Consider the following 19033-nt stretch of genomic DNA (forward strand, 5'->3'; position numbering starts at 1 on the left):
GGTCCACTCGAACCAAAATAAATATTTGCCGCACAAAGAACAAGCCGGGCCCTGTTGCGGGCGGGGCTCCGGGCCCCTCTGGCCCCGCGGCCGCTGGGCGCGTCGGGCGCAAACCCGGATTGTGTTTCTGCAATTAGGAAGGGGCGCGCAGGGGGTGGCCGAAGGCTGCACAAAGGGCCCCGGTTCCCGTGCCAAAGGCTCGAGGCCGGGCCAGGCTGCAGGCCCCAAGCTTGCCCGAGCCTGGGAACTGTATTTTCTTTGGCTTTCTGGCGCGTTCCTTATTATTTATTTCTTTTCCCTCTGTTTTATTTGTATTTTCAAGTTGCCGGTCAGGGCTGCATGCTGGCCATCCACCCCGCTGCCCTGGAGCGCGGCGCACAGACAGCCGGAGCCGCTCCGGGAGGCGCGGCCAAGGGCGCGGGTGCCAGGCTGCTCCCCTGCCGGCTGGGGCCGCTGAAATCGGGCTGGACTCCGAGTCCCTCACCGGTCCCGCCTCACGTGCGTGACCTGGCAGTGATAATGTGGCTTTCTTGGAAAGACGATGGTGACTAGAGGTGAAACCTGGGGGACAGATCAGAAGGAAGCTGAAACCTCCTCTGACCTTTACTGTGTCCCCTCTCCCAATTCTCTGGGCAAATGAGGTCCCTGCCTCCTGCGCAGGGTCAGTACTGACATCCCCCCACCCCAACCGGGAGTGGGAGTACCCCTCCTGGCTCTGAGTAATCTTTACTACATCTTCAGATCCCAAACCTCCCCTGCTTCTCAAGGTCAAGGGTGGTTGGGTGGGTGAAGGTTAAAGCAAGCAGAGAGGGTCCCACTTCTTAGTGTAGGGAGACCAGAGCCTGGGGCCATAGCCAGCATCTTGAAGAGGCTTTGGGGAAGGTGCCCCTGGCTGTCCCAAGGTCTTTGTCCAAAGCCAAGGGTGGAGGGCTGGAGGCTGGAAAAGGTATGGGCCATGGGAAGCAGGAAAGGCCTAACTCAGAGGAATCTGGAGGGCGGATAGAGCAGCTAGGGGGAGAGAAAGAGAGACAAGGGGATAACCCAAGGACACAGAATTAAGATGCACTATGGTTTCCTGTTAAGGTCAGATCACAGGAGGGCATGTTGCTGTCCTGACCGGGACCAGAAGGGGTCCAGAAAGAACTCCACAGCCATGGAGGTGGGTACAGACCCGTTGCTACCCTCGCGCTCAGCCATAGACGCCCCCCCCCAACCCAAGCAGCCCCTCGTGTCAATGAAGGATACATTCCTGGGGGCTGCTGTTCAGCTCGTGGTCTGTTTCCTCGAGTGTGCCAAGTTAGTCACTCAGTCGTGTCCAACTCTTTGCGATCCCTTGGGCTGTAGCCCACGAGGCTCTCCTGTCCATGGGATTATCTGAGCAAGAATGCCGAGAGAGTGGGTTGCCATTTCTTTCACTAGGGGATCTTCCTGACCCAGGGATCGAATCTGGGTCTCCTGCTTTGAAGGCAGATTCTTTATCGTCTGAGCTACCACGAGTGCTCAGGTAGAATTTCAGTATAATGGTGTCTGCTTCAGGGCATCTCTGTGTGTCTTTGATTCCTTCTGCTCCCCAGATCACAGCAAGGGCTGCCGTTGAAGACAACGTGGCATCAGCATCAGTCCACAGACCAACCCCTATAGAGCTAGGACCACTTTCCCAGGGCCTGGAGGACACACTGGGGGCCTCACCGTGCCTTTTGCTTCTTCAGCTTTTTCTTGGGAAGCCTCTTCCGAAGGAAATCCTGGTGACCTCCCCCTCCAAGCCTCAGGCTAGTTACAAGTCCTCCCATCCCAGGATCAGACCCACTTAAGACTAGTGAGCAGGAATTACCGGTCAAGGTGGAGACCTCACCATGACTCAGCCACTGAGGCAAGGCAGTCTCCAGAATTGCAAGAAAAAGATGGCATAGACGACATCTGATATTTGCAGTCACAGTTTCCAGTCTGTGAACAGGGGACAACCAGAAGCAGATTGTTTTAGAGCTAAAAAATAACCTTGAAGGATGTGTAACCAGTGGATTCCAGGACTCCAGTGTACAGGTGTTTGGAAAGTTCTGATTCCAGAGGTGGGCAGTGAGGTCCAATGATTCTGCACTTGTGTTTTCTTTTTTTGACTGTGCCGGGTCTTCGCTGCTGTGTGCAGACTTCTCTAGTTGCAGGCTTAGTTGCCCCGTGGCACACAGCATCTTAGTTTTCCGACCAGGGATCCCTGCATTGGAAGGCAGGGTGACAGCAGGGGCCCTGATCCATACCATTTGCTGGTCTCCAGAGTATAAAGACTTTTACGTGGCCGATTTCAGGTGACCAGCATGAAAACTCTGAACTCAGAGCCAGGAAGAGATGCTCCCCATCGGCTCTTGTCACTTGGACCTCCCCTGAGACCCACAGCAATAAAGTGATGGCCCCTTGGGGCTGGAGTCAGGAGAGGAATGCGAATTCAGGGCTCTGCCCACAGCAGAGCCTGGCTGTCCCCTTAGTCAGCAGAAATCTTGACCACATAGCCCTGGGGTGAGCCTCACACCCTGGTGCCTTTGACCACAGCCAGAACGAAACCAGGAAGCAGAACAAGAAGCAAACAGTGTCGCCTCCTGCCTTTCCTTCCTCTTCACCTTGTGATGTTGAAGTTCCTAAGAATGTGGGGTGGCCGGGGAAGTCTGAGTGCCCAACTCCTGGGGATCCTGTTCTTTGGGGAGAAAGCAAAAGAAGCAAGACAGTGATTCTGAGAAGTGTGGGTAGTCTTGCTAAAGGTGGGAGTCAAATAAAAGGCACTTTGCCAGCTGGCCTCAGATGATTCTAACCAGGACCTCAGAAGCACTGTCGGTGGTGTTGTGAGGGGTGGGCAGAAGAGTGAAGTCATGCTGGGAGAGTCGGGATGAAGAGAAGGGTATAGTTCATCCTTTCGAGCTTCCTTCAGAGCTGACATAAGAAAACAGCAGAGGGTCTTCCCTGGTGGTCCAGTGGTAAGAATCCACCTTGCTATGCAGGGGACGCAGGTTCAATCCCTGGTTGGGGAGCTGAGACCCCACATGTCAAGGAGCAACTAAGCTGTAATCCAATAAAGAGCCTGTGCACCGCCCCAAAGACCCTGCGTGCTGCAGCTGAGACTTGATGTGGCCAAATAAGTAATTTTTTTAAAAACAGAAAACAGAAATGAAGTTCAAATGCAAACTCCATGAAAGAACAAAAGAAGCCATTGATGAGATTCTCCCAAACTCTAAAAGTTTGGAGTTGGCTGTTTTTGGAGACGTTCACTTATATGAAGTCAGTATTGTAATTGTTTAAGTGTCTGCTAGTTCTTCCTCATTCAGAACTCTAGTTCCGAGAATCATGAAATTGTCGAGTTCATTCTAGAGATGAGCAAAACCTGAGGCCCAGGGAGGTAACAGAATTTGCCCAAGATTGTACTGTTATCTGATATTCATTCAGCAGCAGCTAGAATGCAAATTTTCTAGACTGAGTCCAGGCCTAGATCTTCACCTAGATTCCTAGACACTGCAATGTACTACCTCTAAGCTATCCTTTTTTTAATTGAAGTATAGTTGATGTACAATATTATATACGTTACAGGTGTACAATAGGGTACAATAGAGTGCTTCACAGTTCTTGTGTTATCTGTGTGTATGTGTGTATGTGTGTGTTTATATTCAGTTGCTCAGTAGTGTCCGACACTGTGACACCCTGGACTATAGCCCTCCAGGCTCCTGTGTCCACGGGATTTGGGAGGCAAGAGTACTGGAATGTTTATAAAATGTTAGCTATATTTCCTGTGCTCCACCATATATCCCTGTATTTATTTTATCCATGATAGCTTGTGGGTCTCAATCTCCCACCCCTATCCTGCCCTTCCGCCTCCCTCTCTCCACTGGTAACCACTGTTTTCTTCTCTGTATCTGTGAGTCTGCCTTTTTTGTTATATTCATTTGTTTATTGTCTGAGTTACCTTTTGTTTCTAATTATTATGAAAGAAATGCATAGCTATGATAGAAAATCTGTATAATACAGAATATTAAAAAATGACAGTAAAAATGACCATTGGGTTACCATCTAAAGATGGTCAGATACACTTGCTACCACCTAGATAGTGATCCTCAGCCTCACTGTGTATTAAGTGTAACTAGGAAAGCTTAGAAAAATCACCATGAAAGTGAAAAATCCTAACGCCCAAGCTGTACCCTTAAGGCATTAAGTCAGAATCTGGGGCTTGGGAGTGGCAAGCATTAGTATTTTTTGAAGCTCCCCACATGCTGCCAAGCGCCCCGGGTTGAGGACCATGGGCCTTGAATATTCTCCTCCCATTATCTTTGCATAACTGGCTCCTTCCCTTTGGCCATTTCTGTGTTGGCTTCTGGGAGAGGCCTTTGTCCCCACTCTGTTAAAGCCCCTTCTTCCCATCCAGTCATTCTTTATCCTGACCCTGTTGAATGTGCTCTGTGACCTGTATCATTATGCAGAATCTTCCTGAAGGAATGCATGTACTGTTCATTTTCCATTTACCTCCATTGGAAAGTAGGGCCCTAAAGGTGAGGACGTTGACCATCTTCCTCTCTGTGCATCCCATCCCCACCCCCAGCCCTCAAAGTCTCAGAACTTCGGGCCTTCTGAGCACATTTGATGAATGAATGAGTGATGGGCCTGGGCTTATTTCTGAGTCTTCCTTCATGTATGTGTACACATGTGTATATGTGCTAGGTGCTAAGTCACTCCAGTCGTGTCTGTCTCTGTGACCCCAGGGACTGTAGCCCGCCAGGCTTCTCTGTCCATGGGCTTCTCCAGGTGAGAATACTGGAGTGGGTAGCCATTACCTCCTTCAGGAGGATCTTCCCAACCCAGGGACTGAATTCCCATTTCTTATGTCTCATGCATTGGTAATTGGAATCTTTACTACTAGCACCACTTGGGAAGCTCCAGTGTATATATATGCAACATACAACATGTATTTATATATAAGTCTCGTGTGTGTGTGTATATATACATACATATATATATATATATGCAACAAAATTGTAGGTTTTTAAAAAGTATTTCAAGTCTAATTTTTTAAATTTAATGAATCAATTTTTATAAAATTTAATTTTATCCTTTTTGATTAATACCTCTTTCATGGGACATTTTTGAGAGATTGTGTCAAATGGTTACACTTGTTAAATGTGATTGGTAACGAGCGTGGTGTCACATCTGGGACTCTGGATGCATCCCTGGAGCATCCCCTTCCCCGCCAAGATCCTTCCTCATCCACTCCCCATCACCTGACTCTTCCTTACCACACAGGGGCCACCTTGGTGTCTGCCCCTCAGGCAGCTCTCTTTGGTGCCCCCAACAAGGTTAGGACCCCCTGTGTCTGGTCTTTCCTTGGACATCTGCGTCTCCTGCCTGCTGCCTCTAGAATCTGAGCTGCTTGATGCTCCAGGTGCGTTTTGTTTCCAGCCATTCCCAGGGCTCTGCTGTGTGCCCAGACATTTGTTGAAAGCAACTAGCATCTCACCTTATTCTGGTCCACACAGCATCTCCCTGTTGTGGAACGTTGAGGTCTATCGTCACTACAAATAACTCTGTGACAAATGTCTGTGTATGTGTTTTTATGTCAATTGAGCTATTAGATACCTGTAGGAAAAATAATCCTGTAAAATAGAATCATGCTTTATAATGAACACTGAAGATACCCATTGATCTCCACAGCCTTGTGTGGTTGGAGAAGGTGAGTGAGTTGCCAAATTCATAGGAAAGCAACCAGAAGGGTCAGGATTAGACCCTGGAGACAGGAAAGCCATGAATTTTGACACAACTTGACCTGTACTTGCATGGCTGGATTGTTCCTACCTCCTAGTGTTGCTAAGAGGATTAAATGAGTAAATAGACAAAGGTGTTTAGTATGTAGGTATATACCAAGCTCTGCCCTCACTAGCCACCTATGGACCTTGGGCAAATATCTTGATCTCTTTGAGCCTCAGTCTTCTTATCTTTAAGATGGAGATAATAATATTACTTCAGCTTTATTGTAGAGAAAATGAAAAGCAACTGGACTCTAGGAGACTCTTCATAAATGATGACTTTCTCTTCTGCCACCATAACCTCCCTAGAGTTATAAACTTCTACTTTTATCACATTTATTTTTTCAAAGGCTTTCACAGTCATTTTAACAGCCCAATAATGATTAGATGACCCAGATATTTTATGTCTCTCTGTTCAATGTTTAAACAACAAAATGGTTATTAAAGAGCTTTCTGGGTCGGCCAAAGCCCTCCCTCCAGCCACTAACTGTTGGAGGCCAACTTCACTTTCACTTTTGTGATCTGGAAGTGGATGGCGCCACCTGCTGGCCAGAAGCACGCTGCACTAACTGGAAGGTACCGGCTTGCTTACAACTGGCCCACTGACCTGTGTATGTTCCCCTCCCTATAAACTTCCTCTCCAGGTAGGTCTGTAATAACACCTGTTTCTACTCCCCTGGCCACCTGGTAGCGTGTCTGAAACACAGGTGAAGTCAGAAACCTACGCTTTCCGAGGTCCATCAAGACACACTGTACACACCATCTCCTCCCGTGACCCTGTCTCTCCACATATGACTGGGTCGGGCAGGATTTTTCATAAGGTCTTATCACCACTCAGTTTCTGGGATTCAGTGTGTGTGCAGTAGAAGCAGAAACAGTGATGGGAGGAAGGGGAGCTGTTTTGTCTCCAGCTGAGATCAAGAAAGCAGGGGCAGTGGTGATGCTCAGGCTATGGGAGCAAGGCTCAGTGCGGGGCCAACCAAGGGCCAGGCACACCTTACCTTCATCATCAGAATCATCCCTCAGCTGCAGCATCACTCAAGATACCATCTCCTGGGAGCCTGCATCAGGCTTTTTGCTGGATACTTTACATACTATTTCACCGTGTATTATTTCATATGGTTGCCCTTACAGTAAGGGCCCCTCTAAGATGGGGGATTATTGTTATTTAAGATTTTTTTAAATTGGTTCATGTAAATCAACTCTACTCCATTGAAAATTAATTTAAAATTTTTTTAAGTGGTTCAAAAAGGTTAAGAACTAGTTTGGGGCTTCCCTGATGGCTCAGTGGTACTAGAATCTGCCTGCAATGGCCAATGGGGAAAGCTGTGTTTGATCAAGCATGTCTGTCTTCCAAGCCTCTGAACTTCACACTGGCCTTCCCGCCTTCACCTCTGCTCTTCATCACCTCCATCTTTTCTTCCATGCTATCAGCAGGGCATGTCCTTCAGAGATGGCCCCGGGCTCGGGTGGGGTGTGGTCACCACTAACAACGTGGGGAAGTGAGAGAGCTGTTGGGATCATGGCGGTCTCTCTCACTGCCACTCAGAGTGCACCCAGAACCAGCTGGGCAGGTCGTGCAGGACCCACTCAGCAGTGAACCACTTACTTTTCACATCGCCCTGTGAAGTGGACAAGCCGCTCACCTTCTCAGGCTCCTTGGCTGCTCAATGCCAAGTAGATGTATGTGGCGTCCTTGTCCCCAAGGAAGCAGTTAAAGGATGTGCCTCTCCAGTCCCCAGACTCACTCCCTCTTGTCCTGGTGAGTAGTCCCCTGACCTTGGCTTCCACCTTCCTGGTGAATTTTCCTTCAGGAATGGTGCCCCCCCCCCCCCAGGCATGAGGTATATGGGTGACTCCAGGAAAGAGCTCTGAAGCGACTCGAAAGCAGAAGCCCAGGGCCCTCGCCCCTGCGTCCCCCCTCATCGCTGGTGACCTGGGCGTGTGGTCTCTGAGCAGGTTTTCCCCTCCTGGAAAACTGGAATGCTAACACTTCCCTTCCCAGCCCCTGGAAGCTAACTTCTGCCTCTGATTTCTCCACTCTACCCAGTGCATCAACACCAGAGACAGATTCCTAAAACCCCCATGTAATCAGGTCACTGGCCTTCAAGGACTCCAGTGGTGGACTGGCAGAGCCAGGATGCACACTTGGGTCACACGACGAGCCTGCTCTGACCATAGAGTGATGCCGCCCTCTGTGCGTGTGCTGTGGCCATGGAAACAGTACATCACTTCCCAGGGGCCCAGACAACCATGCGTCTTGCTCTGTTAGTCTGGGACACGTGCCCACCCGGTGCCCAGCTCTCTGTCCCATCCTTTCCCTATTTTAAGTCTTACCCAGCCAGGAGGCTCAGGTCAGCTGCCACCTCCTCTGGGAAGCCTTCCCCTTTCTCTGTCTCCCTCGGCACATTCTTTTTACTTCCATTGTAGCATCTTATTTCTTTCACTCATTGAAATTCATTCACTCAATACCTATGCACAAAATTTCACATACAGTGATGGATTCCACAACTTCTATCCCCTACAGGGTCCCTGGATCCCCATCAAAAGGTGATGACCCAGAAGCCCTGGAAACAATCCCCCCTTATCCTAGCAGAGACACCAGACTAGGTACTATGGGAGCAAGGCTCTTTCTCTTGAGGACACCAGTTCTGACTTTCTCACCAACCAAAGATCATGGGAGTTTTGATTCTTAAAGGGCTGCTCATCCAAGCAGGTCGGCTTCCACTGAAAACCCTGGTTCCAAGAGACCAGCTCATTTCCAGGCAGCTGGAGGCACTCTGCAATGGAAGAAGAATGCAAAACAGGCCCAGCCAGAATCTCTCTGGCACATAAGCAGAGTAGGGGGCCTCTGGAGCAAGATCCCAGCAAGTGCGGAAGAGCAGTGAAGGCATGTGGAGGGGTGGGGTGGTGGGAGATCCCACAGGAGCTGGTGTTATCTATCAACAATGGCCCTTACACAGTAATCTGCAGGATGAATTATTAAGTAAACAGTGTTTTTAGAATACTACGTTTTTGTTTAAGAATGGGGGCAGGTATAGATATATGTGTACTACTTATATTTTTCAAAAAGAAATAGCAGCGTAATTAAAAAAAAAAAAAAGGATGGTTAGCTTCATATAAGGCAGGGAAAGGAGAGGCCACAGGAATAGAAATGAGTGTTCTAAATCCTGTTCCATGATTTTGAAACCATAGAATCAGTTAAATCCATCGAGGAAAACAATGCACCAGCTCTCATCTTCAGAAATAAGCTTAGGCAGGGACTTCCCTGGAAGTCCAGTGGATGAGACACTGCACTTCCAATGCAAGGGAGGCAGGTTCCTTCCCTGGTTGGGGAGCTAAGATCCTACACACCATGCAGCCAAAAAATGTTAAATAGCAATAATAATAAATAGAAATAAGCTTAAATAAAAGGACCTAACTCTGTGTCAGATTGTTGCATGGTCACGCAGAGAAAAGAACCCCCACAAGTGCATTTATAAGAACTTTGTTGAATGTACATCCCCAGTAGGATATATTGTAAAGAATTTTTAAAATTCCCAATAATTATACTCTCCATAATCAATTGTCTTTTTGTTAGCTGTAATGTCAACACCATTTTTTGGAAACTATTATAAGCATGTTTCATAAGGCAAAAAAAATTAACTTTCTCCACACTCAGCACTTCTCCCATTTAGCTCTGGTCACCAGGCTGATTTAAGCCCCTCAGGATTCTTTACCCCAGTAACAGAAACCATCCTTGCATCCTCACTCTCGCATCCCCAGTGCCTGACTCACACGAGGTCCTCAACAAATATCTGCTGGGTTGAAATGAATTTCAGGGCACTAGGGTTCTACTCAAATTCCCCCAACATAGCCTATACCATATCCAGGAGGCCTCTGGTCTTTGTCACAGCCCCACTCACCTCTCTGCGTCCTTTGCCCATGAAGCATCAGGTGGCCAGGGGTCTACCCCGGTCACCAGTGCTCCCAGCTTCAAACCCATGCTCCTACTGCACTATGCCACATCAGTAGTCATTTACATCTTACAAAGAAGTTTTTCCACCTATTATTTCATCTAATCCTCCACCTAACTCTATTTCAAAACTCGCTTTTACTAATAAGGAAACTGAGATTCTATGAAGTTAAATCCTTTGTCAAGGACCCTCTGCAAATGAATAGTGTAGCTTGGTCAAAACTTCTTTGGACAGATGTAGGATGAAAGCCACCGTTACCCATGTTGTCTTTAACAAATCATTCATTCATTCATTTACTGATTCAAAACCCATTTACTGACTACATGAGGCAGTGTGTTGGTGCTATAGGTACAAAGAGGTGAATATGGAATATAAACACCGCCCTTCAGGGGTATCCAAAGCTCCATCTCCCCATCTATCAAAATGAAAATATCTGTTTCTACCTCAAATGACAGATTACTGAGAGACTGAAATAAACCAACATCTATCTAGTTAGTGCAGATACTTAGGGTATATGTAGACTTAAAAGATACCACTATTCCTAGAACACGCAAGTCTAGAGGTGCTTGTCAAGCACTGGCCAGGGCCTCAGTCCAGTGCCAAACAATGTGGGATTTCTCCCAAAGCACGAGACAGAACGAGAAACAGGTGCTGACTATCCATGGGATCCAGGTAGATGTCTGGCAGCCCTGGCGAGTCCTCCCAGTGGGTGACCCGCATTAGAGGATGTAGACTTGAGTGATTTTAAACCCATGGGCTTTCAAGACAGATGTGGGTTTGGGTCCCAGCTCTGCCATTGACTAGCTAGTGACTCTGGACAAGTTCCTTTCCTGAGCTGCCTCTTGTGGAAAATAGGGGGAATAATAGCACCTCACTGGGTCATCGGGAAAATTAAGTTAGATAGTGTGTAAGTACGTAAGTGTTAGTCGCTCAGTCATGTCTGACTCTTTGTGACCTCATGGACTGTGGCCTGCCAGGCTCCTCTGTCCATGGGATTTCCCAGGCAAGAATACTGGAGTGGGTAGCCATTTCCTTCTCCAGGGGATCTTCCTGATTCAGGGATCGAACCCAGAGCTCCTGCATTGCAGGCAGACTCTTTGCCATCTGAGCCACTAGGGAAGACCAGATAGTGCGTACAAAGTGCTTTAAAGGGAACACTAGACATAGTAAGAACTCAGGAAGTAGCCTCTGTACTAAGCTTCTACTATAGCACAAGACAAATTTTGGGTTCCCCTCTCGCCTGAAAGATGTTCTGGCCTCGCCAACACCCAGGACTGTGGAAGTTGCTTGAAATGGAGTTGTGGAAGGACCCACACCCGCCCTCACCCCGCCTCGCGCCCCCCCAACCTCAGCCCCCTTGCAAGTCTCCCTCTCTGCAGGGCTCAGATCCAAGGAGTCCAGCTGGGTGCATCTGGCTGGGGAGATTAAATTATTTTTGAATTCCTAACTGAATGTTCTTTTAATGGAAACTTAATGACAGGCATTGAAATAGATTTCCTCCGTAACCCCTCCTCGTGTGGCGCCCCCCACGCGGCTCTGTGCAGCACAAATTCCGATAACCTTTATTCCCTACCCCTGGACTTTTATCTCCCCAGTGACAAACAGCCCTTGCTGGACAGAAAGAGGAAATTCCAGTCATTGTTCTCAAACTTCTGGCTTCCAAAATAAAAAGCTCTATCTCCCCTGTCAAGCTTTGATTGACATGCACTTCCTGGAATGGGGAGGACAACGGCCTGGGGGCGGGGCCAGGGCCTTATTTGCATTCTGATCATCGGAGCACAGGGGACGCGACCCCCTGCTAGTCACAGTCACCCTGTTGAGGACCCATCTCCCCGTTTCATGCAAAATCTCCAAGGAAGACACCTCCTCAACTGTCCCCGTGATCCACCGGGGAAGTTCTCTGCTCCCCATGGAAACAGACAGGCCAAGCATCTCGCTCTTTAGATTTGGCAACTTGGAGAGGAACTTTTCCTTCCACCTTTTCTCTCTTGAGCAATAAAACTTTAGACAGTCCCCCACATCTTAACTCGACATATTGGAGCTTGACCCACCCTAAGACCTGGAAGGTTAAACCAGGATCAGACTCTGCAAGTCAAAACCACAGGGCAGCATATCTAAGCAGGCCGTTCAAGGGGAATTGGTACCCACCCACCCCCCGAAGAAAACACTCTGAGTACGGTGGTGCACCGTGCGGTTCAGTTTTTCTCCAAAGGACTGAGAAATGTTGCATACCTTTTAAAATGGGTACATCAGTCAATAGAATCACAGAGCATGCCTGTAGCAACAGCAGTCCCTGTATGTTCAGGCCTTGCCGGGAACCCTGCTAACACCTTGGAATAAATGTTTAATGCCTTTAACATTGGCATTAAACTATGGGCAAGTTGGCCCTCTGGAACATTCTGTCTCCCATTCATTTTATTTACTCACTGGGTTCCTGTGCCTGTCATAACTCTCTCTCTCTCTCTGTATGTCCACGATTCTTAGGCTGCTTTGGAGTTCCAGCCACCTCTTAGGATCATTGCATGTTGCCTTCAGGGCCTTATTTCATCTGGGGTTTGCTGGATGTAAGTATGTTAACAGTTGCTAAAGATTCAATGTGATTACATTGGTGGCTCAGCAGTGAAGAATCCAGTTGCAATGCAAGAAATGTGGAAGGAGCTGTGGGTTCAATCCCTAGGTCAGGAAGATCTCCTGGAGTAGGAAATGGCTTCCCACTCCAGTGTTTGTGCCTGGAGAATCCCATGGACAGAGGAGCCTGGTAGGCTACAGTCCATGGGGTTATAAGAGTCGGACACGACTTAGTAACCAAACAACAACGACCACAACAAAAGTTACAATGGGAATTTGCATTAAAGAGTAGACTTCAAGTGGTAGAATGCCTTAATCCTAATGAAGCTGTACTTGGAAGCAGGCAGTCTCCCATCGAATAACCTGGAAAGAAAGGTCATTTGCAAAGGTTCTGGTTGTTCTGCTCTTTCAACAATCAAGAGGAATGGATCACCTATGATGACCTATTGATCGCCTATTCACTGCCAGCATCCCCTAGCATCTGCTAAGGAGCAGAACAGACCCTCCAATCTATAGAAACACTGGAGTCATAAACCTTCATAGCAATGGGTCACCAGAGCATTCTAGCTTCCTCAAGCTTGTTACACCTGATTTCCTTTTGCTCTGTCAGCAGTTCAAATGGCGATGCCAACACCCTTACAGTAATGGAGTGATCTTTCGTGTGGACCCGTTGGGTCCAGCATTACGGCCATGGACAAAGTGCGCAACTCTGAACCCAGCAGACTCCTCACATGTCTTCGTCAGAAGTACCAGAGACTGTGTGTGCATCCGTACAAACTCCACCCCAGGCCTGGGAAACAATGCCGTCAGTACCTGCAACTGTGTGCCAAAACTCACATGGAGATTTTTGAGGGGCCATTAGGGAAGGGGCACATCTGCTCTTGAGGTCATGTCCTCTTGGGGACGCTGGAGTCAAGACAACAGGCCACCCATCATGCCTCCCGGGAGAAAGCCCACCCTCCCCAAGAAGACTGTCACTGGTTGATCTTTCACACTAAGGTAGAATGACTGGCACTTGGGGAAAGGACGTCACAACTTCAGAGATTTAATATGTTAATCAACACACTGGAAACATTTTGATTCCTATGCAGTTTTGGGTACCGTCCTCTCCAGAATACATTCAAAATAACGTGGGGTGTAAGGAACTGAACAAGACATTCACAGTTAAATCTTCTCCTTCAGAGCAAAATAAAATACTCCTCTGTCCATGGAATTCTCCAGTATTCTTGCCTGGAGAATTCCACAGAGAGAGGAGCCTGGTGGGCTACAGTCCATGGAGTCGCAAAGTGTTGGACACAGACTGAGCGACTAACATACACATAATATACAGATATCACAGTGGTCTCTTTGAGGAAGATGTGGTGTTGGCTGTCAGAGGCAGGAAGACCTAGCACTTTTCTTATGGGGGAGTCACATCCCATTCCCCGCCCTTCCATACTTCTCCTTTAGCAACAGCATTTCAGTTACAAACCCTCGGGCGAAAAACACAAGACATATTATTCTTGGAAGCGTTAGCAGTGTTTTCCCTTCTAAACTGCTTTTCCACTGTTAGACTCCTCATTGCCTTCTTGGAAGATCAGCAAGTGCTGTTTTAACAGATTTGAAGCCCGTGCCTTCTCCCATCAAACACAAATGGAAAGAAATATCAAACCTATTTTCAAACCAAGCATCCTTTCTTACAGGAGAGTGTTCATTGAGATTCTAGAGTGGTGCTTTAGCTTCTGTCTAAAAGTACATGGGCCAAAACCCTAGCTTCACTGTAGGATGTCGGGATGCCGTGGAGCAGGCTACATCCCACGCTCCTCTCCTCATTGGGTACTTGGAGATGTGAGGTCCATGGACTGGGTCTTCCCTGCTCTGAGAAAGCAGCATGACCCAGACGAATACAAAAGCTCCAACAACCAGGGCTGGAGAAGATCAGAGCTTCACAAATGTTCACTGGGCATCCATCTTTTCTCACTGTCATTGATTGGTTCATCTCCCCCAACTCAGGAGGCAACTTTTCCTTTGATAAGAGCCAATGTTAAAATAAAAGTGATTTCTTTCTTATCAGTAGAATCAAAGTAAGAATATAGTTTTCCCCTGATTCTCGATAAAGCTCATAACTGCTTTAGGGAGACTCTTAAAAAGATCTCATTTGGCCTGTCCATGAGGCTTCCAATGATTTTTTCTGTGCCAATCAACACTGCATGATTTCAAATAATCCTATTGGAGAGTTTATCTGAGCTCCTACGGCTCCCATCCTGAGAAAGGGAATGGCAGCCCATGCCAGTACTCTTTCTTGGGCGATCCCATGGACAGAGGAGCCTGCAGGGCCATAGTCCAGGGGATCACAAAGAGTTGGACATGACTGAGCAACTGAGCACTTGGCTCCCATATTTCAATTTCCTATAAATCCATCTCATGTTCTCATGCAATTAACTTGTAGAGCTGTGTGTCTTGTAGGATCACGGTTTTGGGGTTCAGGGACACTGTGCAGGGAGACTTTAAAGGCTTTTGTCCTACTGTCATACCTCAAATTGTTGATTGTTTCATAATGTTTCTAGTCAACTAGGCATCGTCAAGATTTCACTCTAATCGTGTTGAAAACTCAGTGTTACATTTTGGTGTCGTCTGTTTCATTGACTTCCGACAAGATGAAGTTGGGGTTGTCGTAGCCTCTTTTCATCTTGGCTCGAGCATCTTTCTCATTATAAAGACACATGGCACAGTGAGGTGTCTCCACTTCCACAGTCTTGCTAAAGTTATGGAAGTCCACTCGGTATTTCCCTTCCTTGGTCCTGGACACTATGGGAGCAAAACGGTAACCCCAGAGCACCTCTTCTGGGACGTAGGATGTCCGGACTTGGCAGGTGGCGCTGGTTGACTCCACCGTGCCATCTAAAAACACCACTAGTTCAAAGTCCTGCTGGAGAAGGGTTTCTGCTGCCATGTGGAAGAAGGGGCTGGTGTGATCAATGACATGGTAAATCGTCAGTGGGGAGATGAAGAATAAATTTTCATTCCCTGCGTCAACCACAAAGTTGATATTGATCTGGTCCAAAATGATGGTCTCTCCTTCAGGAGTGATGGTGGTCTTCAGAAGCTTTCCATATATGTGACTGCCAATGAGGAGGCTCTTCCGAAGATTAGCCACTCGGATCAGGAGACAAAGCTTCCCACCCCGCTTGCTGATCACTGCATTCTTGCTGAAAGTAATGGTCTTGGCACGTTTTTTGGGTCTGGAGATCTTGGCTAAAATAGCACCACACATGAAAGAATTGATGATGACTCCGAGTATAGACTGGAAGATGAGCAGAAAAATGGCAGTACCACACTGTTCTGTCACACACCTGAATCCATAGCCAATGGTCACTTGCGTTTCCAGAGAAAACAGAAAAGCTGAGGTCAAGCCATTAATGTGTTCCACACAAGGGGTGTGGTTGGCAGGAGGATGGAACTCAGGGAGGTCTTTGTGGATGTAGGCGACCACGTACCACAGGAGGCCAAAGAAGAACCAGCTGCCCAAGAAGGCTGTAATGAAGATGGTCATTTTGTATCTCCACTTGAGGTCCAGCACAGTCGTCCATATGTCCACAAAGAATATCAGCCTTGACTGTGCCTCCACGTTGCCAAATTCAATGTTGCACCTTCCATCTTTGGAGACCAGCCTCGCTCTCCGCCGAGAACGCCCAAAAAAGCGAGTGACAAACCATTTCCGAAGATGCGTGAACATTCTTTCTGTCAACACACTGATCTGAAAACACATCAAAGAAAGACAAAACAGAAGAAAGTTATGTGCATTGCACTAATGAGCTCAGTGACTCACATGAAGAGCTGTCTATGAAAAGGCCATTCAGTACAATCTGCGTGACTGATCACTTGGGCAAGCCGACAACTTTATTCTGGATCCTGCAATGCTATTTCCAGTAAAAACTCTACTATAAGACCAAATGGCTTAAAGATAAAGAGGAAAAATAATTACAGGGAGATAGACATGCAAAGGAACCTAAGAGAATATATATCCACGTGTTTTCTGACGTTAGTCACGCCCAACTTTAAAAATGTTTCTAACACAGACATAGAGAACAGACTTGTGGTTGCCAAGGGGATGGTCAGGTGGGGGAAAGATGGAGAGGGATTTTGGGGTTAACAGATGCAAGCTAGTATATATAGGATGGATAAGCAGCAAGGTCCTACTATATAGCACAGGGAGCTCTTCAATACCTTGGGATAAACCATAATGGCATAGAAAAAAAAAAGAGTCTATCTATCTATATATATACATATGTATGTATGTATAGCTGAATTACTTTTCTGTGAAATCTAAATTAACACAACATTGTGAGTTAACAGCTTCAATAAGATAAAATTTTTAAAAAGTTTATGATAACAAATTATGACCTGTACTCTGATTTATTTGATAATATTCTTTAAATTGACTCTCCTTTTTTCTTTAATACATTTAGACTTAAGCTAAGCAAAAATATCTGTGACAGCAGAAACTTAATGCACTATTTACATTCTTGGTTCATATATAGAAATAAATAACTATGGGGAAAAGTTTCACAACATATTACCTAAATCACCTTGTAGCTAGAGAAATTATAATCCAATTCAATTCTCTCATTTATCTAATGAAGGAATTGAGAAAATTTCAGTGACATATCCAAAGTCAGGTACCCTAGCAAAAATGAACACAACATTGTAAGTCAACTATAATTCAATCAAAATTAAAAACAACAACAAAGTCAGGAAACTGACCAGTGGTGGGATGTCAACCAGAACGTGAGTTTCTCTGCTTCCAGGTCAGAGGAATCTCTACTTCAGTTGTGTCTCACTTATTACTTTGTTTATATTCTAAAGTGAGATTTCTCTGGAACATTTTAAAACAAGCTTTGATCAACTTCCTTATTTTGTGCTCGACACTATTTGAAACAGAGTTCCTCAGCACTGTTTAGTCAAGTTCTATCATAAGATCTGAGATGTTTTCTCCATGGATCGCAAGCCTGGGATGCCAAGATTCCCAAAGGGAATACTAAGAAGGTCACTGTCAGTGTCTCCCACTTTCTTTCCTGCTCCCAAGCTGACAGATGGAGCATTGTGATTTAATGAATCCTACATAAGGTAGAAGCACGTTTTATTCACTCCTCTATCCTAGCTGTTAGCACAGACCATGGGGGCTTACTATTTATTCAATCAGCATCAATGGAATCATTCCGTAAATGAATTAAGAGCTTCAAAACACTATGTGGGCAAAGGTCTCATCAAAAACATAATTGTAGCTTCCATTTTACAGCACAGCACTGAAGGGATTTCCCCCAAACAGCCAACATGGCTCAATATCCAGGGGTCATAACTCTAGACGGCCCCCTCCCCTAGGTGTGCCCACCCCACTCCCAAGGTGTGCCTGTTGTGGTTAGCAGTGTCTTCGTGGTATTTTTAATCAAATGCAAACACGTTTCTAAAATAGATTTCAAAATCCCCCTTCAAAAATGTGTTTATTCATACAAACTAGGAAGCGAAACCAACTTAGTGATAAAAGTTAAACAAAAGTGATATTCTACCGCGTCTTGCCCATGGCCTTCAACCATGTGAAATCACAAGAGGACCCCAAGTAGAAGTGCTAAAGAGAAAAAAACAAATATATAGAAATAAAAGAAAATATTGCCAGGAGAGCAGACAGAAGTTCACTCTCTCTGAGGGCCCTGCTCTCATCCCACCCAATATTCATTGACGTCAAGCCCCCAAAGAATCCCAAGTGCACGGTCCCAAGAGCAACTCAGCCAGGGAAATGGTCTCTTTCTTCCCCAATCCTTCCCTCTCTCTGCACACATCTCATCTAATTTTGCTTCTATCCACTGGGGATTTTCTCCCTTTCCCAGGTTTGTGGAAGCTCAGACTGCTTCCAAAAGCTCTTCATAGGGTAGATCTCACCTGAAACAATAACTTCTTTTAAAGTCAACATTCATCAGTCGAATCCACAGCCTCTTTGTCACACATTATAATTCCAGTGGTAACTCCTAACACACTAACCTCTGGGTTTTTCTGCCTGACCATTCTTGTCCTCCAGGTCTACCTAAATTCATTTTAATTTTGATGAGAGTATTTCTGTAGAGTGAATGAATCCCTCCTGATTAATTTCTCAGAAAAGCTGGAGTTTCCATGCTTGCCCTCCTAAGAAAATATTATCTGCCTGGCCATGCAAAGAGCCAGATCAAAAGCAACCAGCTTAAAAAGTTTTCCCCACATGGAAACCCACATGCACTTACCAACACCATCTTAAACATATTCCGTCCCGAAGTGTCCACAGCCGAGAAAAGCGAGGAAAAGTGTTGGGAACTGGTCTCCGTAAGCAGGCCGATTTCTTCTAAACCCAGCTTAATTTATTGTATGCTTTGGCCAGTGAACTGATGATAATTGGTTTTAGCCTTAAAACGTTAATTTGATAGTGGAGTTGTGTGGTTTAAACCAAGGCAATTGGTTGTTCTCAGGCCAAGCCCTAAGCTGGGTATGTATTTTTTTTTCCAGACGTCACATGGCTTGAATACCGTCATGCTAAGACATGACAAGCTGCCAGCTAAGGTCCTTGAGCAGCAGGCATGGATTCTGTCCCAGAATTACCCTCTTCTCCTTTGCCACCCTCTGTAGCCCTCTCGCTTTTTCTTCTAGCTTGTGCCTGATACCTTTCACCAAAAACAATCAAGTTATTGTCAATCTCCCAGCCTATCTCAGAAACACACTGGGATACTGAGATTTCCA

The 19033-nt window shown here is 46.4% G+C and overlaps 1 protein-coding gene across 1 annotated transcript in view; it reads right to left on the reverse strand.

The window, feature by feature from the left end:
• Positions 1-14303: 14303 nt before the first annotated feature.
• The window catches only part of KCNJ1 (potassium inwardly rectifying channel subfamily J member 1), a 32952-nt gene continuing 28222 nt past the window's right edge, over positions 14304-19033 (reverse strand). Inside the window, exon 3 of the mRNA XM_065937394.1 lies at positions 14304-16028. Coding sequence (XP_065793466.1) covers positions 14889-16007 — 1119 coding nt within the window. The 5' untranslated portion in view covers positions 16008-16028 and the 3' untranslated portion in view covers positions 14304-14888. The remainder of the gene's footprint in view (positions 16029-19033) is intronic.

Source organism: Muntiacus reevesi, chromosome 5 (assembly GCF_963930625.1).
Source record: "Muntiacus reevesi chromosome 5, mMunRee1.1, whole genome shotgun sequence".
Lineage (NCBI taxonomy): Eukaryota > Metazoa > Chordata > Mammalia > Artiodactyla > Cervidae > Muntiacus > Muntiacus reevesi.